We start from the raw sequence: 24,205 nt of genomic DNA on the forward strand, positions 1-24,205 counted from the left end.
TTCCTTTGTATAGTGTCCCTTGAGAATGAAGATCTAAGTCACACTTCATTCATAGCTTTTGTTGTTTCTGAATCTCCATCAAGAGTCTAGTGGCAGAGAACTGCTGGGAGTACTGGGGTAATTATCCAACAGTCGTCCTTGGAGGTGAATATTAGCTGTCTGCCAATGTGACTGACTTGATATGGAGTTATTGTTTAAGATGTGTATAGTCAGAATAATGTTAGTAATTAACAGGCGAAATTGGATGAACACATAGATACAGATAGAGCTATAGATTTGGAGAGGAGGGGAATTTTTCTCTTATACTGTTATGACTACATTCACTTCATCAAAGTTAACCATCATTTCAGTACCTCCGTTAGTGAGGAGCATAGCTGTATGGGAAGGAGGTTAATAGAAATTTGCTTGCTCTGGGAAGGATTGGTGCATTCAATTCTCACACATCATTTTCCGATCCATTTAAATATATATCAGCATCATACATGAAAATTTGAAGATCTTTAGCTGTACTCAAGGAAGACTTTTATGTGGTACATCTCTAGTACTGGCAGACATAAGGAGATAGAGGAATTAAAAACACCAGAATGCTCCAGTGCCCCTTAGAAGATGAGGAACGTGGAGTTGGGCACTCACTGATTAAACTTGGGCTGGAGGTTTGCGAAGTGCAGAGTTTTGGAAAGTCTTACTGCGGGACTTCAACATCCGTGCAATGGCTCCAGTAACCAGAGTCTCTCAAGGACAAGGATCCCATTTACGCTTGCATTATGCATTGAGCAAAAGGGTGTGATGCATGATGTGGAATGAACAAAATAACTTGTGTGTTTAGGGAAATGCCAAATTAATGAAAATTCAGAAAGCTCTAATGTTGAAAAGGCACTCAAATTCCTTGATAGAAATATAATGCTGCTAACAGTTTCAAGATTATTGTTGTCTGAATTTTCTGCTTATTGTGTACGGCAATTAAAATTCTTTTCAACTGAAAAACCAATGTCAAATTAATATTTCCTTGTGGAAAAAAATACGAAAGTGTACATCTTGTTCCATTTAGCACCATCAGGGTCTTTGGTCTGGCTCCCTCTGTCCATTGAAAAAAAAAAACGATTCATGTTAATGGGAGCAGGCTAAGACCATCTATGTTTGGCATATATGTACTTATACAGTCGCATGAATTCAGTGAGCTAAGGAAACACACCCACTCAGACTTCCATCTGCGTTTCGTGCCACATACCCCTTATTTTCTTTCTCATTTGGCAATTAACTTTTCCACTTATTCTGCAGTTAAAAGCTGCCATAAGATGAAAACAGACTAATTCTGATTTTCATCTCTTGTACTCTAACTAACATTGGGAGGAGAGTCAGACCTGGATTGTGAATTTATGTTACCCAAAACTGCCAGGTGTGACTGTGATTTGGACAACAGTCCCGTGCACAGACCAGTAAGGAACACTTGAAAACCCCACCTGGGTCACCCAGCCGTTGTGTTCTGGCTGTTCTTGTTTATTCCTTGCTCAGAGCAGATGGATAGAAAGAGGCAGGGAATGGGGAGGATCCTTGGCTCCATTCCCTCTTCACTGGCCAGCACAGCTGAGGCGGGCTGGGGATAGAGTAATTTGTTGCTGCCCTGCACCAGGGAGGAAGCAGAGGAGAACTGGGCCTCCGAGGTGTCCTTAAAGGTTGGCACGGCCATGTGGAGTGCTGAAACCTGGTCTTCCATGCTGTGGTCCCCAGTATTTGTCAGCTCACGGGAACAATGCTGAGGAAAGCGGTGCAAGGCAGCAGCATCCTCCCTGGGCTCTGCCCTTGGTAGCTCCAGCTTCAACTTTTTAATTTCCTGCATCCCTGAGCAACACAGGAGGGGAAGCTGAGGGCCGGGGACCACTAAATGTGTTAAAACTCATTAGGTATGAAACAGAAGACCTTTAAAACTAGCCAAGAGTCTCATACATGGGTGCCAAAAATTAAACACCTAATTCTATCTTTAGCCATTTAGTTCCTGCCTCACAGTTGTTAATATACAACACACTGTCTTGTAGGTGGCCTGATTTCCATAGGCACCGGGCACCTACAAAGCTAACTGAAGTGTTGAGATTGCTTACCTAAGAGCGAGAGCTGGAGAATCAGATTTAAATTTTTCTGGGTGATTAAACCCGAGTTTGCTCGCTTTTGCTCTCAGTTCCTGAAAGGAGCTTCGATAGAATGACCAGCGTTGTAACATATGGCTCAGTGAGGGGGGAAAAAAGAAAATGAGTATTAGAAATGGATGGACTAAAGAATACGCAGGATATATCAGGCACATTAACCAAACATATGGTGCTAAATGAGATATTTTTTTTAAATTGCAAAAAAATTGACATTCCTGGCAGTCTCAAGGATAATGTGACATGGCTGTGATAAATTTAGAAGAATGGGACATATTTTGGCTTGTTCTTGGAAACCTTTCTCTTGCATGCCGACTGTATTTCTTCTTTTATTAACCCATTCAAAGAATGTTTGAATTTTGCTGCTAGAGCATCACGCTAGCGCAACATAAAATGTGAATGATGCTAATTGCTTTGCACTGCCTAACTTTCTGTCATACCCTCCCCTCTTAAAGGACAAAACATGCTTTAGAAATGAGCTGGCAAGCTCAACTCCTTCTTTCTCTTGGTCAATATTAAGTGATGTAATTAAGCTCCTGTTTGCATATTCTTCTGAACTAGGAAGCAGCCATTTTTTTCTTGAGATCTGATGGATATGATCACTCACAATAAAATGTGTCATTACAAACCTCAAACAAAATGAAAACATGATAGAGTTGGCCTGTTCCAAAGCAACACATTTCAGAATATCCTGAAATAAATGGAAAAAAAAAAAAAAAAAAAAAAAAGCAACAGTAATAACGATGGCAATCAGAACGATGATAACAAACAAATGTAATAAAAGTAGGAACCAGTAATCAGTGCTTCAGTTTGTATGTCTACTCCATTTCACAACGTAGCGTTACATCAAAATTTCTATTTTCCTATGACAGCAGCTGTCCCAACCCTACAAAAGCCCTTCCTGGATGAACGCAGCCCTGCTCAGCGCTGCCGTACTTCAAGGTCATCCACCACTATTGTTGCACTGCCTCTTCCCCAGGCCATGGTTCAGATGCAGGCAGGTTTTTAGCGCAGCTCCTCCACCACTGGGAGCACAAATATTGCCACCGCCCATTGGTTTTGGGTTTAGGGCTGGGGTGACACGTGTTTACTGTTTCCCTCCCCTAGTTCCTCCATTGTAAGGACATCAGGGTCAACATCACCCTTATTTCTTTTGAGTGTCCTTGTCCTGGATGGGAACGCTCAAAAAGAGAGCAGCCACAAAGTTAAATCCCAACATGCCATGTGAGCGGAAGTTCAGCAGAAGTAATGGAATATGTCACTGAAGATAGCTTAGCTCAGCCTCCTTTTCTCACTGCCCCAAACTGAACCAACTCTCCTGCTTTTGTCCCTATCCCAAAATCTTTTAGAGCAACGTAGAATGAACCAACCTGGCATTTTTTCTTATCTCTGTCCATTTCAAACTCTTATTTTTAAAAGATCATATATTTAACTTCTCTTGCTGTGAGGAAACAACCCTCACAACAGCAAACCCTTGTAGCAAACAGTTTCAAGACAGAAAGCTGTAATTACAGCACTGGAGCTCTAACCACTCCCTTACTATTTAACTTCCTGAAATATAAACTGCAAAACCTCACTGAAACCATTAAGACCCCAGCAGAGCAGTGTATAAAGAACAAGAAGGCTCCTGCTTATTGCAATCAACATCCCAGGGACTATAAAGCTAGTGTTATTAAATATAAAGTTAATGATACTGTCCAGAGATAATATTGTCCAGACCTTTCTCTTCCATTTTTAACAATTAAATTCTATAAAATAGAGTAGATTGAATGGCTTTGCTGGTGGAAGTTCAACTTCCACATTATCTTTGTTTTTGCTTTCTAACCTGAGATCCCAACAGTTCTGCAACTTTGTTTTGCTACATCCTTATGGATATGCAAAATGTGTGATGTACTGTACGTATTGGAAATTATCTATTTTCAGAGTACATGCAGATAATCAGAATATCCATATGCCTCTACATCTATAAAAATAAAGTTAATAATATGGACACACATACGTCTTCAACTATATGCTGCAACATTCTTTTATCTAAGCATAAATCACACTTTTAAAGAAAAAGCTCTGATTTCAGAGCCTCTATATTCATTCCATTAATTTCTTTGGTACCACATGGAAGCCAAAAGGGTCACAAGATTGGGATCATATCAGCAGAAGTTGATCTCAGAGAGCGTAACAAAACGGTCAGAGCAGCATTGCACCATTTCTGCCTGTCCATGGGAGAGGTTTCACCCACTGGCAGCTTAACTCTACCTTTCATTGGAAGCCTTTGGTATAGTTCAAGGGCATTATAACAACTGGAATAATTCCACTGTGGCTTCTAATATCAAGACACAAATACCATTCACCCTTTAAAAATTTTTGAAAGCAAAAGGGAACCACATAAATATATTACTTTCAAATACCTTTGAAGTCAGTGGAGTAAGGAACGGCAGGGTTTGGACTCGGAAAACTTCACTCTCGAGTTGTGCCTTGAGTCTTGCAACACATTTAAAAGATCCATTTGCAATAATCTATTGAACCAGTAAGTGAAAGACAGAACTCATAAAAAGCCTGTAAAAATCCAAATGCTCCAGCTATTACAGATTTCTAAAAATAAAGCAGAGTAGGTTTCAGTAGCAATAATAAGCTGCATCTTATCCATATTTCAGATTTAAAAGAAAAATATGGCTGCCTTCTAGTACTCATTGCTCACAGCAAACCATGGCCACTTCTGCCTCAAAAAATCCCATAAATAAAAGTGAGCTTTCAGCTTGCTGTTGTATTCAATTTCGTTTGTCCTTTAAGTTTATCTAGCTGCTTCTGCACCCACTTTCACAATGCATAGGCTGTCGTTCCATGACCTAGCATTATTAAATTGCACTTATCAATCATTCTTGCCAGGAATGCCATCGCCAACTGCATTAAAGAAGTCAGAGAAGTCTGGTTTCAGCAGTCCCTCGCCTTCGCAGACCTCCTCCCTTGGAACGGCTTTCACACAGCACCATCGACCTGTCATTACAGGACCCAGAGGTGAGGCTTAACCCAAGAGCCCCCAGGCAGGGCTTAAACATTAGCCACAGCACCCGGCGTCCCAGTGCTTTGCCACAGAAAGTCATCGCCACGTGTGACACACTCAGTGCCAGGCAGTGCTTCCAGAACCTGGAGGTTGTCGTTGTCGAGGCCCGCGTTTGGTTTTGCGAGGCTGGGATGCGCGGTACAACTCCTGACGGCAGTTCAGCAGTTGCAAAGGTGGAAATGCAGGTTTCTGGGGGCTGCAGGTTTTTGTATGGAGAGGGTGGGGAAGAGAGACTACATTAGGTGGAGTATCTTCTGCTTGTGTCAGTGCATAGCTGCTCGAGACAGGGACTCATCAGTCACTTCTGAGCCATGCCTACCTTCCAACACTCTCGCTTTGTTGCTGCAAGTCATTCGGTGCTCGTGCTGTTGGTGTTGGTGTGCTGAAGAACTGCCTTAGTAGTGGACTGCTTTGAAGTTGGTTCCTGCAATATTTTGGCTGGTTTTCTTCATAGTTCTCTTCCGTCTGGCTTTTCAAGTAACAGGACTGTCCTCTGGGTCTAGATGTGCTTATACGTTTTCGTTAGAAAGGTGCATTTGCATTAACCTAGAAAACAAAATGCAGTACTCAGTTCACATTTGAAAAGGAAGACACTTGGGCATAGTAACATACAAAAATGAATGAATCTTCTTACAAACCTCTTTGGAAGATATAAAAATAGATGTGAATGGCTGTGGCATGTTTCTTTCCGATACGGAATTTTGTCTCATTTGGAGAAGATTAAGGAATTGGTCGAACGGTGAAGCATAAAAAAACATATTAGCAATTCCTACTAGAAATTGTTTTGAAATGTCTGCTTGGCATAAGTGTGGTTTTGCTGGGGACAACATAAACCACAGGTAGCCTTTTTGCACAGTGCCAGGTGACGTGGTGCGAAGCAGTAGAACTGAACTGAGTTGAAGTGAGGTCAGAATTGCGCCTCATGGTTATTAGGACTTTGCGAAATCTACTTAATGTAGTTTGATTTATTGTGGTTAATCCCATAAAAATTAATTATCTTGAGAGAGATACACACCTAGACCCTCAGAAGGTGTTTAGGCATCCAAGATCAATGCAGATTTCCCATGGAATGTGGATCTGAGCTATCTGGCAAATATATCGTCTTTTAAAAGCCTTGATAATTGGTGATATAAGTATGAATAATATGAACGTTCCATTAACAGTATATTCAGTGCACATCAGCTGACGTTGAATTCCTCTCTTTTAGAAGTTCAGCCTTTTAGATTTGAATTGTCAATTGATTAGTTAATAGGTCCTTTCTGTATTTAGCTATGTTTTACCTCACTCATTTTTCAGATCATTAAATGCCTTTGTCTGTTCTTATTTAGACCCTCTCTATCTTGGATTTTTGTGCGGTTCAGGGAGGAAACGTGTCACTGGTGAGGTCTTGTTTAAGTCTCATTCACAGTCTGTTTTCACAAGACTTTCTGTGCACCTGGGGATACCAATCAGCTATGTGAGAAGAACTTTCAAGACTGCCAGAATTTGAAAGAGCAGATACGATGAATCTTTTTGACAAATTCAGTTTGCTTGGAAGGGGATGTCTCCATAGAAAAGTAACGTATTTTCTAATGATTACTCTTCCTAATAGGTTAAGCAATAACGTTCTTCTGCAGCATCAGTTAGGAGTATCTTCTTCTACTTTATACTTGTTCACAAAAAAAGAGTCTTCACAGCTTTCAGGAAAAATCCCTCTGAATCTATCTATGAATTCTTTCAATGTCATTATCCTTGAAAAATCTTGATCCAGACCTCATTCTTTGTTCTTTGCTGGACGTGTCTCTTCAGTACTCTTCTTCCGCAGCACATTGGCTGTATTTACTTCACTTCAACCACAGTCATTCTGTTAGTAAGGGTAATATGCTGAGGTGGATTATTTTCTGCAAATCCAGCTTTGTTCTTTATCCCATTCCCTTCAGTGTACTTTAGGACAGTAAGCAGAAGAGAGAAGCTTTTCAGGTATCAAAAGTGGCAACATAAGGAGCATAACGCAATCATATAAGAGGATATCATCTTTGAGCAATTCACATCCACTATCAGTTATTGAGACTTGTAGATTTTACAGTAATGATAGGAATAATGTAGTGCACATATGTTGCTTCCTCTTTGGCTACATATGCATTACGTAAATGCTTGATGACAGGTCATTCTGCGTTGTCTTCGGGAAGATAAAAGCTGGATTTAATCCTCATTCTGCAGAGATTCTCTGCATGTCAGAGAAAGGAAAGTCACGAATAAGTAGGTCACCATCAGAGTAAGCTCCTCAGCCAACTGAATGATTACGAGAAGGTTCAATCTTCTTCTGATGTTCATCTGTGCAAGTTTATCACTTGGATGTGTATATGAGATGCATTTGTAAAGCACGATCAATTTAGATGGCAGAGAAGAAGCTGTAGACTATTCGTGGCAGGTGTTGTCATTGACAACCAGTGATTTGTAACTTCTCAGGAATATTCCTGAATCTTTCACACGCCTGCAATCATTTTGTAGAACAAAGTGAACATCTTAGTACTGGGGATATCCCAGGATCCTGGAGTGCCCTTCGCAGTGATCCACGCAGCGAGCCACTTTGGGAACTAAACTTGGAGAAAGCGTAGATCATTAAGAGGATTTCTTTGCTGTAAAATGCTCCATTCAACGAACCAGCTGGAAAACCTCTGTTCTCATGAAATCGTCTGCCCTGCACTGTGTTGTGGAAGGCTGTACACTAGTTTCCTATCTGCATTGGTGCTGCTGCCAGTACTCAGCCCAGCTGGGCAGTAGCCAGCAGAGAGGATCTGAGCTGGCTGACCATAGGACCAGATGTGCAGTGAGTGCTGGCGCATGGATGCCAATGCTTCAGTGACTCCTCAGTAGTTCCAACAGATGGTGGTAAGATCCAAGTTTCTTTGGTGCTAAGCTAGCAAAGTGATTCATGGAGCCTCACTTGATGATGGCAGTTTTTTGGGCATGACTCTATGAATGCACCATATGTCTTCTCTGGACCAGCATGGTTAGGATTCAGTGCCTGGCAGATGGTAAATTGATCACCTATAGGGTGGCTTTAGCACTGCTATCAGTTTTAGAACGTATTTCAAAGCCTTGAAAATTCGAGCAGATAGATCGCTTTCTCCCACGCAGTGTACTTCTGATACCTTCAAGATAGATGATCTGGTGGCCGGTGTTTCTCACCTCAGTACTCCAGTACTGCAAAGCCATCATCTACTGCTGGCCTCACACAGAGTTTTCCAACATCAGCCTCAGCCTGTTTGAACTCTTTACTGGACAGTGAAGTATTTAAATACTACAGGTGGCAGCAGTATTTACAAAAGTGATTTTAGGTTTCCGTGCGCTTCTACTTACACTCTAGTGACTTTGTATCTGGAGCTGGCTGAAACATTAAATTAAACCACGATCTTGTAAATCTGGGATATACAGCAGCCTGTGCTCTGGAGCATTCATGCATTTCCACAGAATATGACAACATAGACACTGCAAGCCAAAAAGCAAGGAAGAAAAGGCAAAGAAAGAAAGAAAAAAAAGGAATGAGATGGTATGTTAGGAAGATAAATGAAGGAGAAACACAGTTACAAGACAAGAAATTCAGCACAAAGGGAAAAACCTAAGCAATTAGGTGTGTGAGCAGAAAGAGAAGAAGGGATGAAAGTCGACTAGCAGAGTGGTTTCCTTTGCAGTAATCTCCTCCACAATAAGCATAACCACTGAGATTTCTATCAGGATGAGGTCTACCAGGGAAATTGGACAGGTTGATGCTCTCTGTTAGTGCCTCAGTGGCAGAGACTTGTCAAAAATCTGGGAAGACGTTGTGCCCTTCTTTGTCAAAATTCTCACTTGGGTCACCAAAATATCGGTAGCTGTTAGCTGTCCTTTCAGGCGACTTCACACGTACCAAGATGATAATTTCTGCTAATTTCAAGCACAAAAGAACATTTTGCAATACACAATTGTATATATCACACTGCATATTATTTGAGGGCTGCCTCAAAGCTGCCGGACTATAGCAGCCTTCTGCTTTCCTTTGCATTCGGACAAAAACAGGGCAGTGGAAGTTCATTCTGATACAGACACCTCAGATCAAGGGATGTTAATATAAGACAACCAAAAGAGGAGGGAGCCGTGGCACAAGGGTAGGAATGTGTATGGCAGTTGAGTAGAAACCCCAGATAGCATCCCAGTGAGCAGGAGATTAGCTAACCCAGCCCAGTGCGAAGTCACGCTCTAGGTTAGTGTCAGGATACAGGGAGGGCTCACCTGAGCACGTAGGTGAAGGTTTTGATTCTCTCCATTCCCTCACTTTGAAGCAAGAGCAGTCTGAAAGAAAAGCAGTTTCCTAACAGATGGCCTCAAGGTCAGGGCTTAGTAATTACTGGATGCCCTGCCCAATCTCCCATCCACTGCCATATCCCAGGCAGGGGAGGACCGGGAGGAAGGCTTGCAAATGGTTAAAGCTTCAGCTAAACAAAAGTCAGGAACCGTGTAATTAAAACTCTACCTTTGTTGTATTGTAAAGAGTTAGCCTGTGACATAGGAAATATTTAAAGGAGCAGGCTGTTCAGCTAATTTGTGTGCGAGTGAACTGCTTAGACAGTCCTATCCTAAATTAACTGTAAGGCCACCCACTGAGATTGCCTCATAAAGGGCCATGATTGCTCAGCTTCGTTTTGTATAACCGTTCAATAATTACTAGATAAATGCATAACTAAAAGCTCTATTACACTAATAATTTGTACTGAGATAGATGTGTGGGACACCATGCTGGGTTAATTTGTCATCCCTGCAGCAAACTTCTAAAGAGGGCTCTTTTGCAGAGGAATTGTGTTAATATGTTGCTCCAGTGAGGACATGTTAGAGCAACAAGATGACTTGGTCGCTTAATCTCCTAAAGAGGCAAATAGCCTGGAGGGTAAGTGCCAGAAAGAAGAATGGGGGGTGATTAACACAGTGGACCCAGATTTAAACGCATCCTGACAAAAGCAGCTGATCTAACTGAGCAAAAGAATGAGAAGAAGGAAAAAAAAAAAAAAAAAAAAAAAAAAGGGCAGTGTTAAAAATACTAATAGGATTTCATGCATCCCTAAAAAATAATATAAAATAAAGTGCTGCAGGACCAAAGTCTGTTACCCATGCTTTTACCAATTCGGCATTCAGATTCTTTGCCCTCTTTGATGTATCCGTGAAGTTAAACTGTATGCTTGAAACAGTGCAGTGAACTATAATATTTTTATCTCTGCTTTATGCTAAATTCTTTTAGCTTCAGACACACACAAAAAGCACATTATTGCTTTAAATATGGAACCCATGTTTAAGCATGAGAGCTCTGGATTTTCAACCTCCTCTATTGACAGAACCATAAATCATGTTAAAGTTAAGTGAATTACTGTAGCGTGGAACTATAGCTTTAACAATGTTTATGTAGTATCAGCTTACCATCTACAGAATGAAAGGGGGAAAAAAACACTGATATTAGAAATGGGAATGTGGAGTCCTATTAACTTAACAGCAATATATCACTCCAAAGTCACAGATTCCATTACCATGCCCTTTTTAGTATCAAAGCAGAATTATATCATCACACACATAAAGGTTGTGGTTTTTCAGAGAATTTACATTTCTATTGTAAACTTATCAACTGCATTTCATTATTAGAAAGACATGATGTATTCTCCTAGCTGTACTTTCTGTCCCATATAGGTGAATACATCATATGCGTTAAAACCAATAATAATATGCAAAAGTTGCCGGTATTTGATGTGAAACAGGAATTCCACAAATAGGTTAAATAAGTTTTTTTCACCTCTACCTTTTATCTTGGGAGTGCTTTAGACAGAGGTGGTTTTTATTCCTCTACCCATGTGATCAGTTTTTAGCATTATGATCTCCCCAAAGTAAGAGAAAGCTGACATGTTTTAAAAGAATCTGCTCAAAATAGCAAAGTTAAGTGGCCCCCTGCCTGTGCCAGGATCTGAACCCAGCACTCACTTCAGCTCTACAGGTTTTCAAAAGCAGCTCGTACACCAATGAGCCCTGTGCCCAAACGCAGCGTTAAACACGTTCTCCTTTTGCTGGGAGCTTGTGTGCAGAATGTCCTTCTGCCTCCCACTTGCTGCTGCAAAATCTCTAATTTCCTGCACACAGGGTCCAGGTGCCTTGCACAATTTGGTCTTCAAAGCAGCAAAAAGGGGCAGATAGGCAGCCCGACTCGCAGTCACTGTGGATCTGTTTTTTCAGCCTCCCACCCGCACTTGACTTCAGGGGCTGAGAGATGGGCATCCTGCAGTTCAGTCCTTCTTCTTGACGTCCATAGGCGGGAACAGATCTTCCATCCATCACATTTAGGGTGTTTGTATTCTCACATCAGCCAGCTACTTCCATTACAGTTTGAATTTCCAGCTATGCCTGCGTGCCTCTTGCTGCATTACAGGACCAAAGCAATGCATTTGTTTTCCACTGGTCTGAGTTCCCCTCACAGGGCTGGTCCTGCTCTGCTCACTTCTATCCTCAGCAGCTCCATGTTGAAGCAGAGACAAGTCCTTGCTACCCTGAATTCAAGTCTGCTCTACATTTATCACCCTAAAGTCTACTTCTAATGGGCAGTGAGAAAAATGGGGACTTTCAGAAAGCTTTGAAAGAGTTACAGGGACTCAGCTCCAATCACTGAGATTGAAAAGCAGGTAATGAATTCTCTCAGGACTTCTGCAAGTCCCAGACCAAGTTTCTTAATGATTTTTTTTTCTTGTTTGGGTAACTGCTTTGATCACAAAAAATCTCTGGACTTAAAGCTATTGTTTTAGGCTTCTATTCTTCACCTCTTGCATTGTATTATACACAGAAGTGTAAGTTCCTTTCAACAAATTTGGATTATTGCCAGATCTCCTTATTAAAAAGTCACTCTTCATATTTCCGATAAACACAGCTGTTTCATGGTGTTTGGAAGCATTTCACATCAGCCAGCATGGTGGCTTAGCCAATTAGTCCTCTAATATGGTCAATTTTAGAGTAAGTACCTTTGGGGTACAAAGGGTGGGATACATCTTGCATAATTTGAACTGGCACTTGCATCACTTAAATGCTAGCAGAAGGCTTGCAGCACGCAGGGAGTTAAAGCAACCTAGAAGCCTGAAGTGGAAACATCTAGCAGAACAAACTGTTCCGTCACATTTCCAGGGAAATGACTTTAAGAAAAAAAATACTTTCTTAATTGTAATGAAGCCAATTATAATGGCCTCAAAAACAGGCTGATATAAGTGATCCTGTTTCATTATGATTATAACGTTACTATTTCTAGGAAGACTGATCAATCTTTAATGAGCTGTTAGTAAACTTAACCATCACTTTACGCAGGAGGTATCTCATCACTGCGCCCTAGCAAGGCTGACCCACTGAAGGGACAGTGGGATTGCATCCCCAGACCTCTAATTCCTTGAACAGGTGAGGAGTGCGGGGTCTATTCCCTGCTTGGAGAAGGCAACACAAAATGACCCTTTATTGACTTCAGACGACTTTATGAAAAAAGGAGTTTCATCCTAATCATCTGGATGCGAAGGGGCTTGGCAAGGATTTTTGGAAGAGGAGATGGAAGGTGGATGGATCAGTATGTCTTTCCCATATGTTAGACTGTGCTGGTGGGGAAGTCTGAGTGCTACAGGTGGGACACAAAGTCCCTTTGCCACATCAGCTAGTGCTCATGGCAGAAAGGATCCCACGGGTCTTTAGTGGGACTGCTGCAGGGAAAAAGCCTGAGAAACCCTCTTATTCTATGCAGCACAGCACCACAAACTCATAAAATGCTCAAAAATCCAGTATAGTATGCAACAGCTGTACTGCGTAATTACTTGGCCCAATAGCAGTAGTATTAAAATACTGGTATATCTGTTGCAGGCCACCATACATTATCATCTCATTTGCAATAAAAAGTCGGGATGTTTCAAGTGAGCTTCAATGGAATTAGAATCATGTGTGCTTTGAAATATTTATGCTTGCCTTGAGATGGAAGGAGAATTCCTGCCGCCAGCCCCTCCCCACCCAAATAACAGATTTAATAACACCGGATAGTCCAACTCCTCCATACCTACAGTAGGTAGAAGTGAAGCTCTGATCTGGAGTACACTTATTTTCATAGGTGGTAGGACTTATATTTTATGTCATTTAGTGAGGTCAGTAATAAAATATAAATGTCACAAGCTGAAAGACGCCAAGAGAAATATGGTTTGGCAGTGTGGAGCTGCTTAGGGATACATAAATAATAAGTCAATAAGTAAATAAATAATAGACAAAGATCTGTTTTATCTTCCATTTGAAGATCTCAAGGAATTTACAGTCACTGATTGAGACTTGTAATTGCCCATCAGAAGCATATAAGTAGCTATAGCCCCTTCCTGTATGCAGAAAAATGCACATCACTCTAGTCATGGCTTTAGGATGGAGTGACTTCAGAATTTTTGTCAGGCATTTCTGTGAATTGTGACTAAAATGACCTTTAGGAGGACTAGAGGAAATAACAACGAATCAATTGAGTTGATTAAAAATGTTTGTGAGGATGTGTGTGTTTGGAAACACGGTTGTGTTATGCCCTCAGCACCTGCTGGAAAGGCTGGCTTTGTACACCACAGTGGGTGCCCACAACCACCCTTCAGAGTAGTTGTCTGTATATGAGCTGCAGTTCTTAGCCTTTGGCATTGAATTCCCTCTCTCTAGTTAAAGGCAGGCACACTTCCATTGCTGATCCATTTAATGGCAATAGATTCTTCCTCTTAACAAGCAGCCCTTCCTACTGCTGCTTGAGAAATTGGGTATTTTCCAGTCAGAGGCTGCAAAACCAAACCTTTTGGAGTTCCTTATTCTATCACGTCTTAAATCAATCTATCTATGCTGAGAAAATGAACCCAAATCTGGCCCAGACAGAGGACTGGTGCCTGTTTGGTCCTGTTTCCTTCCCCTGGTCTTTTCTAGGACCAGCAGGAAGCTCCTCAAGGCTGTGCTGCAGAGCTGGCCAAAACTTGAGAGAGGAGCCCCCTTCTCCTTCTTGCAGGACTTTACTATTGTGAATTATTGCCAGTCACTTCTGCATTCCTTTTGCTTCTGTCTGTCTTCAGGAAGACCACTGACAAATGCTTTCTACTTTGTTTTCTACCCTAACGTGCTGCAGAGGTCAAAGGCAGCAAAGACCTACTACTTCCATGCCTATGAATATTTCCACTTTCTCAATTATCGTTTGCAGAACCAAACCTTGGAAAAATTAAATACAGCATGGCCTCAGCATTCCTGGGAACCATTTTTTACTCCTTCTTGTTGGGCTGAAGCAGCATTCCTCTCTCTTTTTCACTCAGCAGATGAAAGGGAACACATTAGTTCCCAGATGTGTACAAACACAGGGCAGTTATGCAATAGTTTCATATAGCATGGGCAGACTAGGTGCTAAGATGATTCTTTTTTTTAATAAATATTGAAAAACATCACAAGGTATTTGTTACTTAATTAGATGTTCTCCATGCAAACCTTCACTTCTCACATTTATCTACATCCTTCATCTTTCCTTTGGCATAGAAGAAAGGGGGGATATATGAATAGAGATAAAAGGGAAGAGAAAAAAAATTGTTTTACACCAAACAGACAGAAATGTATGCTAACAAAAATTCTGTTGTAGTCATCAAAATGCTTCCCACCAGCTTCTGCTGAACAAATACTCATGGCAAAATATTTTGACAAGCTCTAAAATGAATGTTGCTGGGGAGGTGACGATGCATTCCTACCTGTGGAGCGAGTATGACTTCAGTGCCATTAAGCAGCTTGGGGGTGGATGTCAGGGAGATCAGGGGCCTTGGGTGGAATCATGGAGCTGCAAGGAGTGCTGGCTGAAGGCAGAGGTCTGCACTGATGAGTGGCATGGTTCCTTTGGTTCCACTCCTTCTGCTTGGTTCTCGCTGTGTCTGGGACAGTGAGCTTGGATGGTAGACAACCACATTTACTAAGGTGAATCCCACGTTGCTTTTAGTCTTAAGAGCACACTCAGGAAAAGCTTTGAGTCTTAAAATCTCCTCTTTTAGGAGCTTTGAGGATTTGGATTGTTTTTCCAAAGAGTTGTTAAATATAACTATAATAAAACTGGGGAAAAAAGCCTGTTAGTTTGGAAGTGAGTAAGAAATAACCCACTGTGTTTGTAAAACATGCAAACAAGAAGAGAGAGCAATGCACAGCAGTGCAGACAGAGCAGGCTGGGCACTTGGCTGTTGGATAGCTGTGAGCATTCCCCAGTTTTGTGTCCATCCCATCTCAGCACACAGGCATGAGTGCAGCTCTTTTTCATGGGTGTTGAGGCAACCATTCTTGTTGGGTAGAAAGGTGGGATCAGCAGTGCTGCCCAGCCAACCTTTAATGAATGCTCGTAGGGTAATGCAGTGGGATTCCTTGCTGCTGTCTCTGAGGATGTGTTTTATACACATCTTCAGGCTCTGATTTTACTAATGGCTTAGTAAGCTAAGAACAAAACTATAGTAAAGTGTCATCAAAGTGGTGATGATCAAGACTAAGAAGCAGATTTCAGTTTTTATTCATCTGAGGCTTTTTCATGACATTTGTCATGCAATGGATATTTGCTTGTCTGTATTTGATTGGTTAACTCTCCTGCATCTCTGCAATTGTTCCAAAAGTGCCAAAGGCTTTTGTTCTCCCCTTGTGTATTTGACTTAGTAGAAAGCCAACACGCAAGTTTGTGTAGGACATTGCCTGCCTTGCTCAGCCTTGTGTGGTGAACAAGTGCAGTCAATGCACGTGGACAGCCCTGAAGGACTACCAGGACAGCACGCAGGGGAGCACAGGGATACAGTGATCACTGCAGGGTGAGAAATAAACTGTGATTTACAGAGGAGCTTGTGCTCAGCCACGTCATCTGGCCATTGTAAAGAGAGAGCAAATTCCCATTTGATAGGGGAAAGGGAAAAGTCGCAGTGCTGTGAACAGCAGCGTTGCAGCCTCGTGGTGACGGCGAGCAGTGGCAAGCACTGTTGGCTAACGAGGGTCCGGCCCAGTCTGTCTCAAAGGACGAGGTGCCACATGAGGTAGAAGAGCGTAAGTCTGCCTTCAGCTGCACTTGTAGCTCTGCTGGAATCGGCCGAGGTAAACGCTGTCGTTGCCAATGGGCTCGTGTGCATTACACTCTGTACCTTCACTCCAGCACGTTTTTCAGCTCTCTTTTTCATGGCCGGCTCGTTGGCCTATAAATTCACCAAATTAAACCTCATCCAAGAGTGCGGGCTGGAGGCTTGTGGAAGATTTGAGCCTAACATTATTCAGGAGTAATGTAAATGTAATTTTCAAAATGATCTTGCCACTTCGTGCATGTTCATTAGATGAAAACAGATTACTTAAAATAAATGTTCCTAAACCGAGATGGAAAAAAAAGCAACAAGAAGTGTTAGAGCATCTTTAAATTACCAACCATTTACAGTACAATACCAAATGGATTCCTATGTGCAAATCCAAGTTACATGAAATGCCAATTAAACAACCCTAATTTCCCAAATACATTTTTTATTGCCTGATTGATTGGGGCTGCTCTTAAAGTGATGAACAGTTTTCACATTCACAAAGGGCTGCTGATTTCTTTCTCCACGTCCACTAAAAACCCAGCAAATCCTTTAGAACATCTGGCTGCGTTTGCTCCCAGGGTTTAGATGGAGTGAGGGTAGGACACAATGTGGTCTGATATATTAATTGTGAAGATCAGATGTGTAAGCAGTACGGTACCGTTTTTAAAAAGGCTAAAAAAAAAAAAAAGACGACGGTAGATTTGAATTGTTTTCTTTTCCAAAGGCAAAACTCTCTATAACTTCTTTGTTTTCTTTCCTATAGCAAGTCCACATGCAACACCATCGACTCTTCATTTTCCAACATCACCCATTATCCAACAGCCTGGGCCATACTTCTCACACCCAGCAATCCGCTATCATCCTCAGGAGACTCTGAAAGAGTTTGTCCAACTTGTCTGCCCCGACGCTGGTCAGCAGGCTGGACAGGTGGGGTTCCTAAATGTAAGGAAGCCGTTTTTATTTCTTCAGAAGTGTTTGTCCTATGTAAAATTAATCGTGGGCTAACGGGATTATTTTAACAGCATGTTGCTCACAGGAGCACACCTTGACTTATCGTTGGAAGGAAAAATAAAAGCTGCCGTGGCAAAAAATATTGTAAAAAAAAAAAAAAAAGCAGCAAAACCCTCTCGACCGCATTGTGGTGAATTCAACTTAAAGTGTCGGAGGAGGCAGTGACACAGTGACCTTCTGGTCCCCCCACAAATGGCTGTGCTGCATGCACTGTAACCCCAGTGGAACGAGGGTTAACAAAATATGAAGGCAGAATAATTTTTATTAATTATTTCTGAAGTTCAGGGGAGAGCGAGGGGGGGGAAGGAGCAGGAAAAGGGAGGGTGAGAAACAGATGTTTCAGATCAGCTAAGTTCATTAAAAAAAAAAAATACTGCCTTATAGCACTTTAGATCAAGTTGACCAGTACTTGAACTCAAGATGTTAAAAGTACAGTTTATTATGGTTTGTTATTTCTGTAAGCAGTTATCTTTTCCCCTTATCTCTATGAAAAATTAAGCAGAGTTCCAAAGCTTCAAGTAACCATTTTCATTTTTTTAATCAAATAAAGTGAATCATCCTTCTATTATTGAAATAGCATTCCGGTCAAATACAGAATTTATAAATTTTATGTAAATCATACCTAAAATAATGCTCTGAATATTTCATGAAGTGTAATGCCTGCAACTTTTTCCAGCCAATGAAGTAATAACTGGCAAAATGACTGTTTCTTTCTTACATACGTAGGATTGAAAGCGTTAATGAGAATTAGTTTAATTATTAGCAGCTAATTTATTACACTTATTTAATAAGCTATATTGTCCTCGGTGCTTTCCTTTCCCTAGCAGAAAAACCAACTCTACTTATTCCAGCCAGGACTGCCTTTGAATAATGTCTGCAATATGTTAGCAGATACATTTATGTCTAGACAACAAATCAATACAGTGCTTTTCTTTTTTCTTGAGTATTCATTTGCTTAATTTATCCCAAACCATTCAGCATTATGAACTGTTAGCACACTCACGATGAACATACAGCAGGGGTCTTCCTGGCAAAAAAAAAAAAAAAAAGGAACCTAATTGTGAGACAAGATAGTGTTTGAGAGATGTCACTAATATATTAGTTTGTTAATGGCACTGGATGTTGGAAAAATAAATATCCCTGAAGGATTGCTTCTTAGTGCAAACACTGGGAACTGCAGTCTTTGAAGTCAGTAGGAGTGCTGCTAAGTAAAATGCGGATGAATTGGAGTTTTATTTATGCCCTAAACCATTTTTGCTCTAGCACGGGTGTGATTTGCACCTACGCAACTTTAAGGCTTTTTGTCAGTGCCGACGCAGGTGAAATGAAAATGAGGTCCCAAGTGTTCGCCAGGATGAGTGTTTTGTCCCCAGTAATTCAGGCTAATGGAAACCCTAACAGGAATTAAAATATTATTTTATTTAGCAGTACTTAGAATACGGATCTCTGTTTAAAGCCGAGCTTTTATCATCGACGGAAAAGCAAATGCTCAGTGCCAGAAGAACTGCACTGAGATCAATTTGCAGAGTGCCGTCGAAAGTGATCTCATTTTTGTCACTAAAATGGAACACCTGATTCACGGGCTGTCCTACTTTCTCCTTATGACGGCATTTGGCATCTCTCTGCAGATGGTTTTCAAGTGTCCAGGCTGTATTAAAACGTAAACGCCACAACTTGGAAGGGGGAAGGGTGGCATTGTTTTTCCAAGGCCTCTTCTTGGTTTTGTGATGCTTGAAAGAGCATTCACATACGGACAGGTTTTTCAGATGATTAATTGAAAGCCAGTACTCACACAGCTAGGCCCATTCCGCCTGGGACTGACCACATCCCAGACTGAACACACGGAGGGATTTTTCCTAATGTGCAGAATGAGGCAGTTCTAAGTTCAGCTGTTTCTCCCCGGAATCGTAACGGCTACTAACCTGCGAGCTGCACCACCGCTAACTCGAAAGGGATGTGGGAGTGCAGTTGCTCTAATATACACCCATTCATTTTTCCTGTAATAAGATATCGACGTGACTTTTAAGACCACCAGAAAAGCTTATTTTTCCTTTTAATGAGCAATGTCTTTAAGAAATTTACACTCGAGCCCCAGGCACTGATATCCTAAGGGTGTAGCAGAGGCACAGATTTGGGACATGCAAGGGGTTGAAAATCCTGCCCAAACGCTTGCTAAGCATGAGTGAGGGGCTGCAGGAAAGGTAAAGAGTGGTAGGATTTAATCCAGAGCAATTCAGACCCGTTGCTACTAGGATACATGTTTAACAGTGAGAATTTCCTTAGTTTCACAGGGTTCACGGGGCTTGAAACAATGTTCCTTGAAATCAATGGAGAATTAGGAACAGCACTCTTTGCCACCTCTTTTCTAAAGTAATTGTAAATATAGTGCACAGAGTTTGAAACTGGACTGTTATTACTGGAGGTTCCAAATAGCTGGTTTTTAGTATAATTTCTGTCTGTTTGCTTGTTTTTTGGCAGCCCAATGGTAGCAGCCAAGGCAAGGTGCACAATCCATTCCTTCCTACCCCAATGTTGCCACCACCACCTCCGCCACCAATGGCTAGGCCTGTGCCTCTGCCAGTGCCAGACACAAAACCTCCAACTACATCAACAGAAGGAGGGGCCACCTCTCCCACTTCTCCAAGTAAGTATAGACGCAGCGGGAAGCAAGGGCTGACAGCAGCACTCAGCGTGCTGCCGTCGTCCTCCATCTCCTGGTCAGAGATGAGGACTGGATGAGCTCGGAGGTCATAGTGCAGCTCTCTGCTCTCTGTATGAGTGACCAAATTCTTAGCTTGTTTTTTATCAGCGAGAAGAGAGTTAGCTGAAGGTTATGGTTTTGTCTCTGATTTTGTTGGCATTTCACATAACTACCTGCAAGAGAAATCAAAGCCTGTAGCTAAGTTAGGTCACGAAGCTGGGACCTTTGGCATCCTTACAGATATGAGGAGGCAATTTGGTGTCTCAAGACAGACTTCAGAGTTTAGATACTGCACAGAAATCAGACAGCCTCACAGAAAGCATTAATGCTTACACATGCTGGCTAAACTAACAACTCTTTCGAGTTCTGTTCATTCATAGTTCTTTTGGGAATAAGTCTTCTTAGACTAACCCAGACGTCTTTCCCGTACGACGTGGTTCCCGAGCCCTGCGTTTTGGGCAAGCTATGGTATTCCTTAGGCCCAGGGAGAAAGCTTTCATCCTCTCTCCACCACCCACACGGCTCCCATATGTATTTTGTGTAGCCACAAGTCAAATATACAAATTCCTGGATACACACTTGAGGATACCACTTTGGACTCACTCTGCTGGGAAACAAATGCAATTCAGCTGGGTTTGATGCTTTAAAAAAGTCTGGATGTGCAGGGAGTTAATTGTGAAATGATTTAATGAAGCTATGCTCAAACTGACATTTAAAAACAAAAGGGAAGCTTTCAATGCTTTAATGGCAACTGTAGGGGACTTGTTCCACAGTGAAGGGTGTCCAAATAACATCCACAAACAAAAATCAATCTAATCGAAAGAGCAAATCCCTTTGTGTGCTTTTCAGGCTTATTATTTAAATGCTATATGCAACCGCTGCTCGATGCAAAAAGAGGGACTCGCTATTCAGAACATGGGAAGCTGAAACTTTTAAACCTTTATATAACTGTTCAGGAGATTTGCTCAGGTTCCGTGGGGTGTTTTATAAACCCAGTCGTTCTTAGAGCTTTGCATTGCCTTCTGCTCTGCAAAAGTACGCAACCGCAAACTAAGCAAGATGCTCCAGCTTGCTCAGAAAATCAAATGGGTTCAAGTATGAGACAGTCTGGTAAGATTGCAAATGTGATCTTCTAGAATCAGGACTTCTAGAACTGATCAGCAAATTTTTGTTGAAACAAGCAGTTGATTCATTCCCTCCCCTCCACTCCTCTTTCTGACCCTAGACCAACACTTGTGCTATCAAGAAGTTTTGATGCTTTCTGAGAGGAGATACCATCTTTTAAGGCCTATCACTAAGATACAGCAGCAGAACCTAAAAGGTTAATGTTTAGTCATGTTATCACTTAATAGAGTCAGCAATGCCTTACTATTTCCTGGTCTTCAGAACTGGGAAAAACGAAAGTAGGTCAATGTATATTTGTCATCACAGTTGTGACTCAGTTTACTGGCAGTGTGTGGTGTCGAAAAGAAAAAAAAATCCCAACATCATTTCAGCAGTAATCTTAATACCGATTTTTTTGTGATACTGTGATCATGTAAACAAGCTAACGGCGTGTTGGCCTGATTCTCAGCTGGCATAAAAATTGGCATCGGTCCACTGAAGTTAGCAGAACACCGACACTGGTGTCGGCTCAGGCTGGTCACTGTGGCTCAGTGTTCAGCAGACAGCTGCCACATTAATTGGGAATGGAGGTTTTCTCAAGTGCAGCTAGTTAATGGTATTTAAACAAAGGATTAGGAAAATAATTACTGTTTGTTAATTAGCCACGCTGATATCTAAACATATAGCTCTGTACATAGTCAGGCATGCATCTTCCTTCTGGTAAGAAACAAGGGTTTTGGATAATAGTGAATTGAGTTGTAAAGAAGCATATAATTTAATTTAGGGACAAGTTTTACAGAAAAGTAGACTGTAGGAAATGCTTTTTAAGGAAAAAAAAAAGCATTGCATACATACTAAAGCCAGTGGAAGTGGCTGGCTACATAAAGAGAAGGACAATGCGAAGTGCCTAGCCTTTCAGTAAGGGCCCACTGGACATCATTCAGTGTGTCAATCAGTACCAACCCTCCATTTATGCTGGTGTTTATTTTTTCTTAACTAAATATTAGTCTACAAACAGCAAGTGCAGATTTACCAGAGTTTCATAAAAGCTGCACAAAAAGGTGTTTTCCATGGTGACGGGCTGCTCGAGTGCACCGGTTCGGGAGTGTCTCTGGGTTATGGCTGACTGCCCTGCAGAGCTCTAGGATATTGGAAAGTCACTTCTGCAACAAAGAGAGGAGTGATGTTAGATTTTGGCCAGACTCTCTCCTTAGCTGTATGGAGGAGAATGAAGCTCCCTCCCCCCCCCCCCCCCTTCCACCACCACCCAAGGAAATGGAGTGAAAAGGGTTGGCATTTGCTCCATTCTCCTTCCCTTTTTTGGTCTAGCAAAAAAAGCCCTCTGCAGAAACAAAATACAGTTATGGCCCTACCAAAAATTGGAATATGGCCCTCCTGAGGGGTGCAGGAGCCAGGACCAGCTGTTCAATACAGCATGGCCTCCTGGGAATGAGAGCTAAAAATCACAACAAGGTGGTTAATGATTCTCGGAGCAATAGTGAAACTCTCCAGCTGTGACATTAACCAAAGCACGAACATTAGCACTGTCCGAGGAAGGAAGAGCCCCTGGAGATGCACACTGGGGATTTGCCACTACTGGGTGGCCAGGCGTGCTCTGGGAGTTGAACACTTCAGCTGCACATCCTATCCCTTTGGAAAGCCAGCATTTTCCTTAGTGAGATGACACAACGGAGATGGGTTTCACGAGGTTTAGGAGGGTTCATTTGTCCTCCGTAAAAAGCCTTCCCAATAGAACACATCCTTAATGTGAGGCCCCAAAATTACAATCTTATTTCAGATCTGATCTTTTGTTGGTATCCCATTACAAACACAAAACAATATTTTCTCAAACCAGACAATTTTCTGGGCTTGATATCTCATTGCCCAAAGAAAACACCACTTACTACATGCCAGTTGGACTCTATTGCTATCATAACTGAATCTGTGCGTTAGAATCTGTGGCCCCCATTCCCATTTGGAGTCTTAAGATATTGCCATCCTGTGCACCATCATTGCTAAGAGCATTTTTTTTAACTAAATGTCATTTTCTGAGGTTCACGATTCTGCATGCGGAAAAACTTTGCTATTTTCCCTTGTTGGGCAAGATTGTTATCAGATAATGTCCCTTAGCACAAAGGGGTTTTCGTGTTAAACAGCATTTGTGTCAGGGTGAGAAGAATGATCTGGTGTCTATAGTACTGGATTCATAATCAGATTGGATTTCTCTCCCCTTCTCTGCTGTGCATTGACTGAGCACCCCCTGGGCAAGCCATTTCAGCTTTCTGTTCGCTCTTTTCCCCATCCATAAAAAAGAGGGTGATGACTGTATCACTTAATTTGTTAGAATGTGCAGTTCCCTCTAAGATACTCAGCTGCAGAGTGCACTGTGGTAGGAATTGCTGTATTGCACCGTGTTCCTCCAGTTAATTCTCTCACTACAACTCCGTAACTGCTAGACTGGCTCCCATTCCTCTGCAAAGAGTACAGCTTTTCCTATCACCTGTTGACTTGGTCTGTGAAAGACAGACACAGTGGTTCATTTAGATTATTGCTCATCCAGATTATCAAGCGAAAGTTTTTCTTTTCAATCCAGAATTGATAAACAAAACACTTCTATGCTTCATAGAAATGATTTCAGGAAAGTATATTTTGAATTAACATTCAGCTACTGCCGACAATTTCAAAATACATGACATTCCCAAAACTGTTTGTTTGTCTTGTCTTTCATACAATTTCTTGCCATTTTGGCTAAATATCAAAGCTGTCTGTGTGAGCAAATGTTCTTTCCCTGCCAGCTCCTGTTTTGCTTGTTCCTGAAGTGAAGCATCATAGCAAATTTGTGGCATCACATTCATTTCCTTGGCTCTGGGCTATGATGTTGCAAACAACCCTTAGTGAATTCCAGTAGCAGGAAGACTAGGCTGGGCAGGAAGATGTTCCTACTCAAGCCCAGCGGGCTACCTGTGGGCTACTGTAAACTGCCCAGGTTTGTGCAATTCCCACAGAGCAAAGCTGATAGAGATCAGGAGATGTGCCTCAGAGACCTGGCTTCTGTTCCTTTCCTTGCTGTGGCTTTTCCCTTTCGTAAAAAGGAGTGTAAAGATCCCAC

General features: G+C 41.7%; 1 protein-coding gene across 10 annotated transcripts in view; it reads left to right on the plus strand.

The window, feature by feature from the left end:
* NFIA (nuclear factor I A) overlaps window positions 1–24,205 on the plus strand; it is a 231,420-nt gene that overhangs the window by 182,219 nt on the left and 24,996 nt on the right. For 6 of the 10 annotated variants that reach the window (XM_090146780.1, XM_031603406.2, XM_031603450.2 and 3 more), the window contains 3 exons: window positions 5,022–5,150; window positions 17,044–17,222; window positions 19,770–19,935. In XM_090146780.1, the coding sequence (XP_090002906.1) occupies window positions 5,022–5,150; window positions 17,044–17,222; window positions 19,770–19,935 (474 nt within the window). The remainder of the gene's footprint in view (window positions 1–5,021; window positions 5,151–17,043; window positions 17,223–19,769; window positions 19,936–24,205) is intronic. The other 4 variants (XM_031603459.2, XM_031603432.2, XM_031603416.2 and 1 more) reach the window with 3 other exon arrangements.

This window comes from Phasianus colchicus, chromosome 9, assembly GCF_987193195.1.
Source record: "Phasianus colchicus chromosome 9, bPhaCol1.hap1.1, whole genome shotgun sequence".
NCBI classification, from domain to species: Eukaryota; Metazoa; Chordata; class Aves; order Galliformes; family Phasianidae; genus Phasianus; species Phasianus colchicus.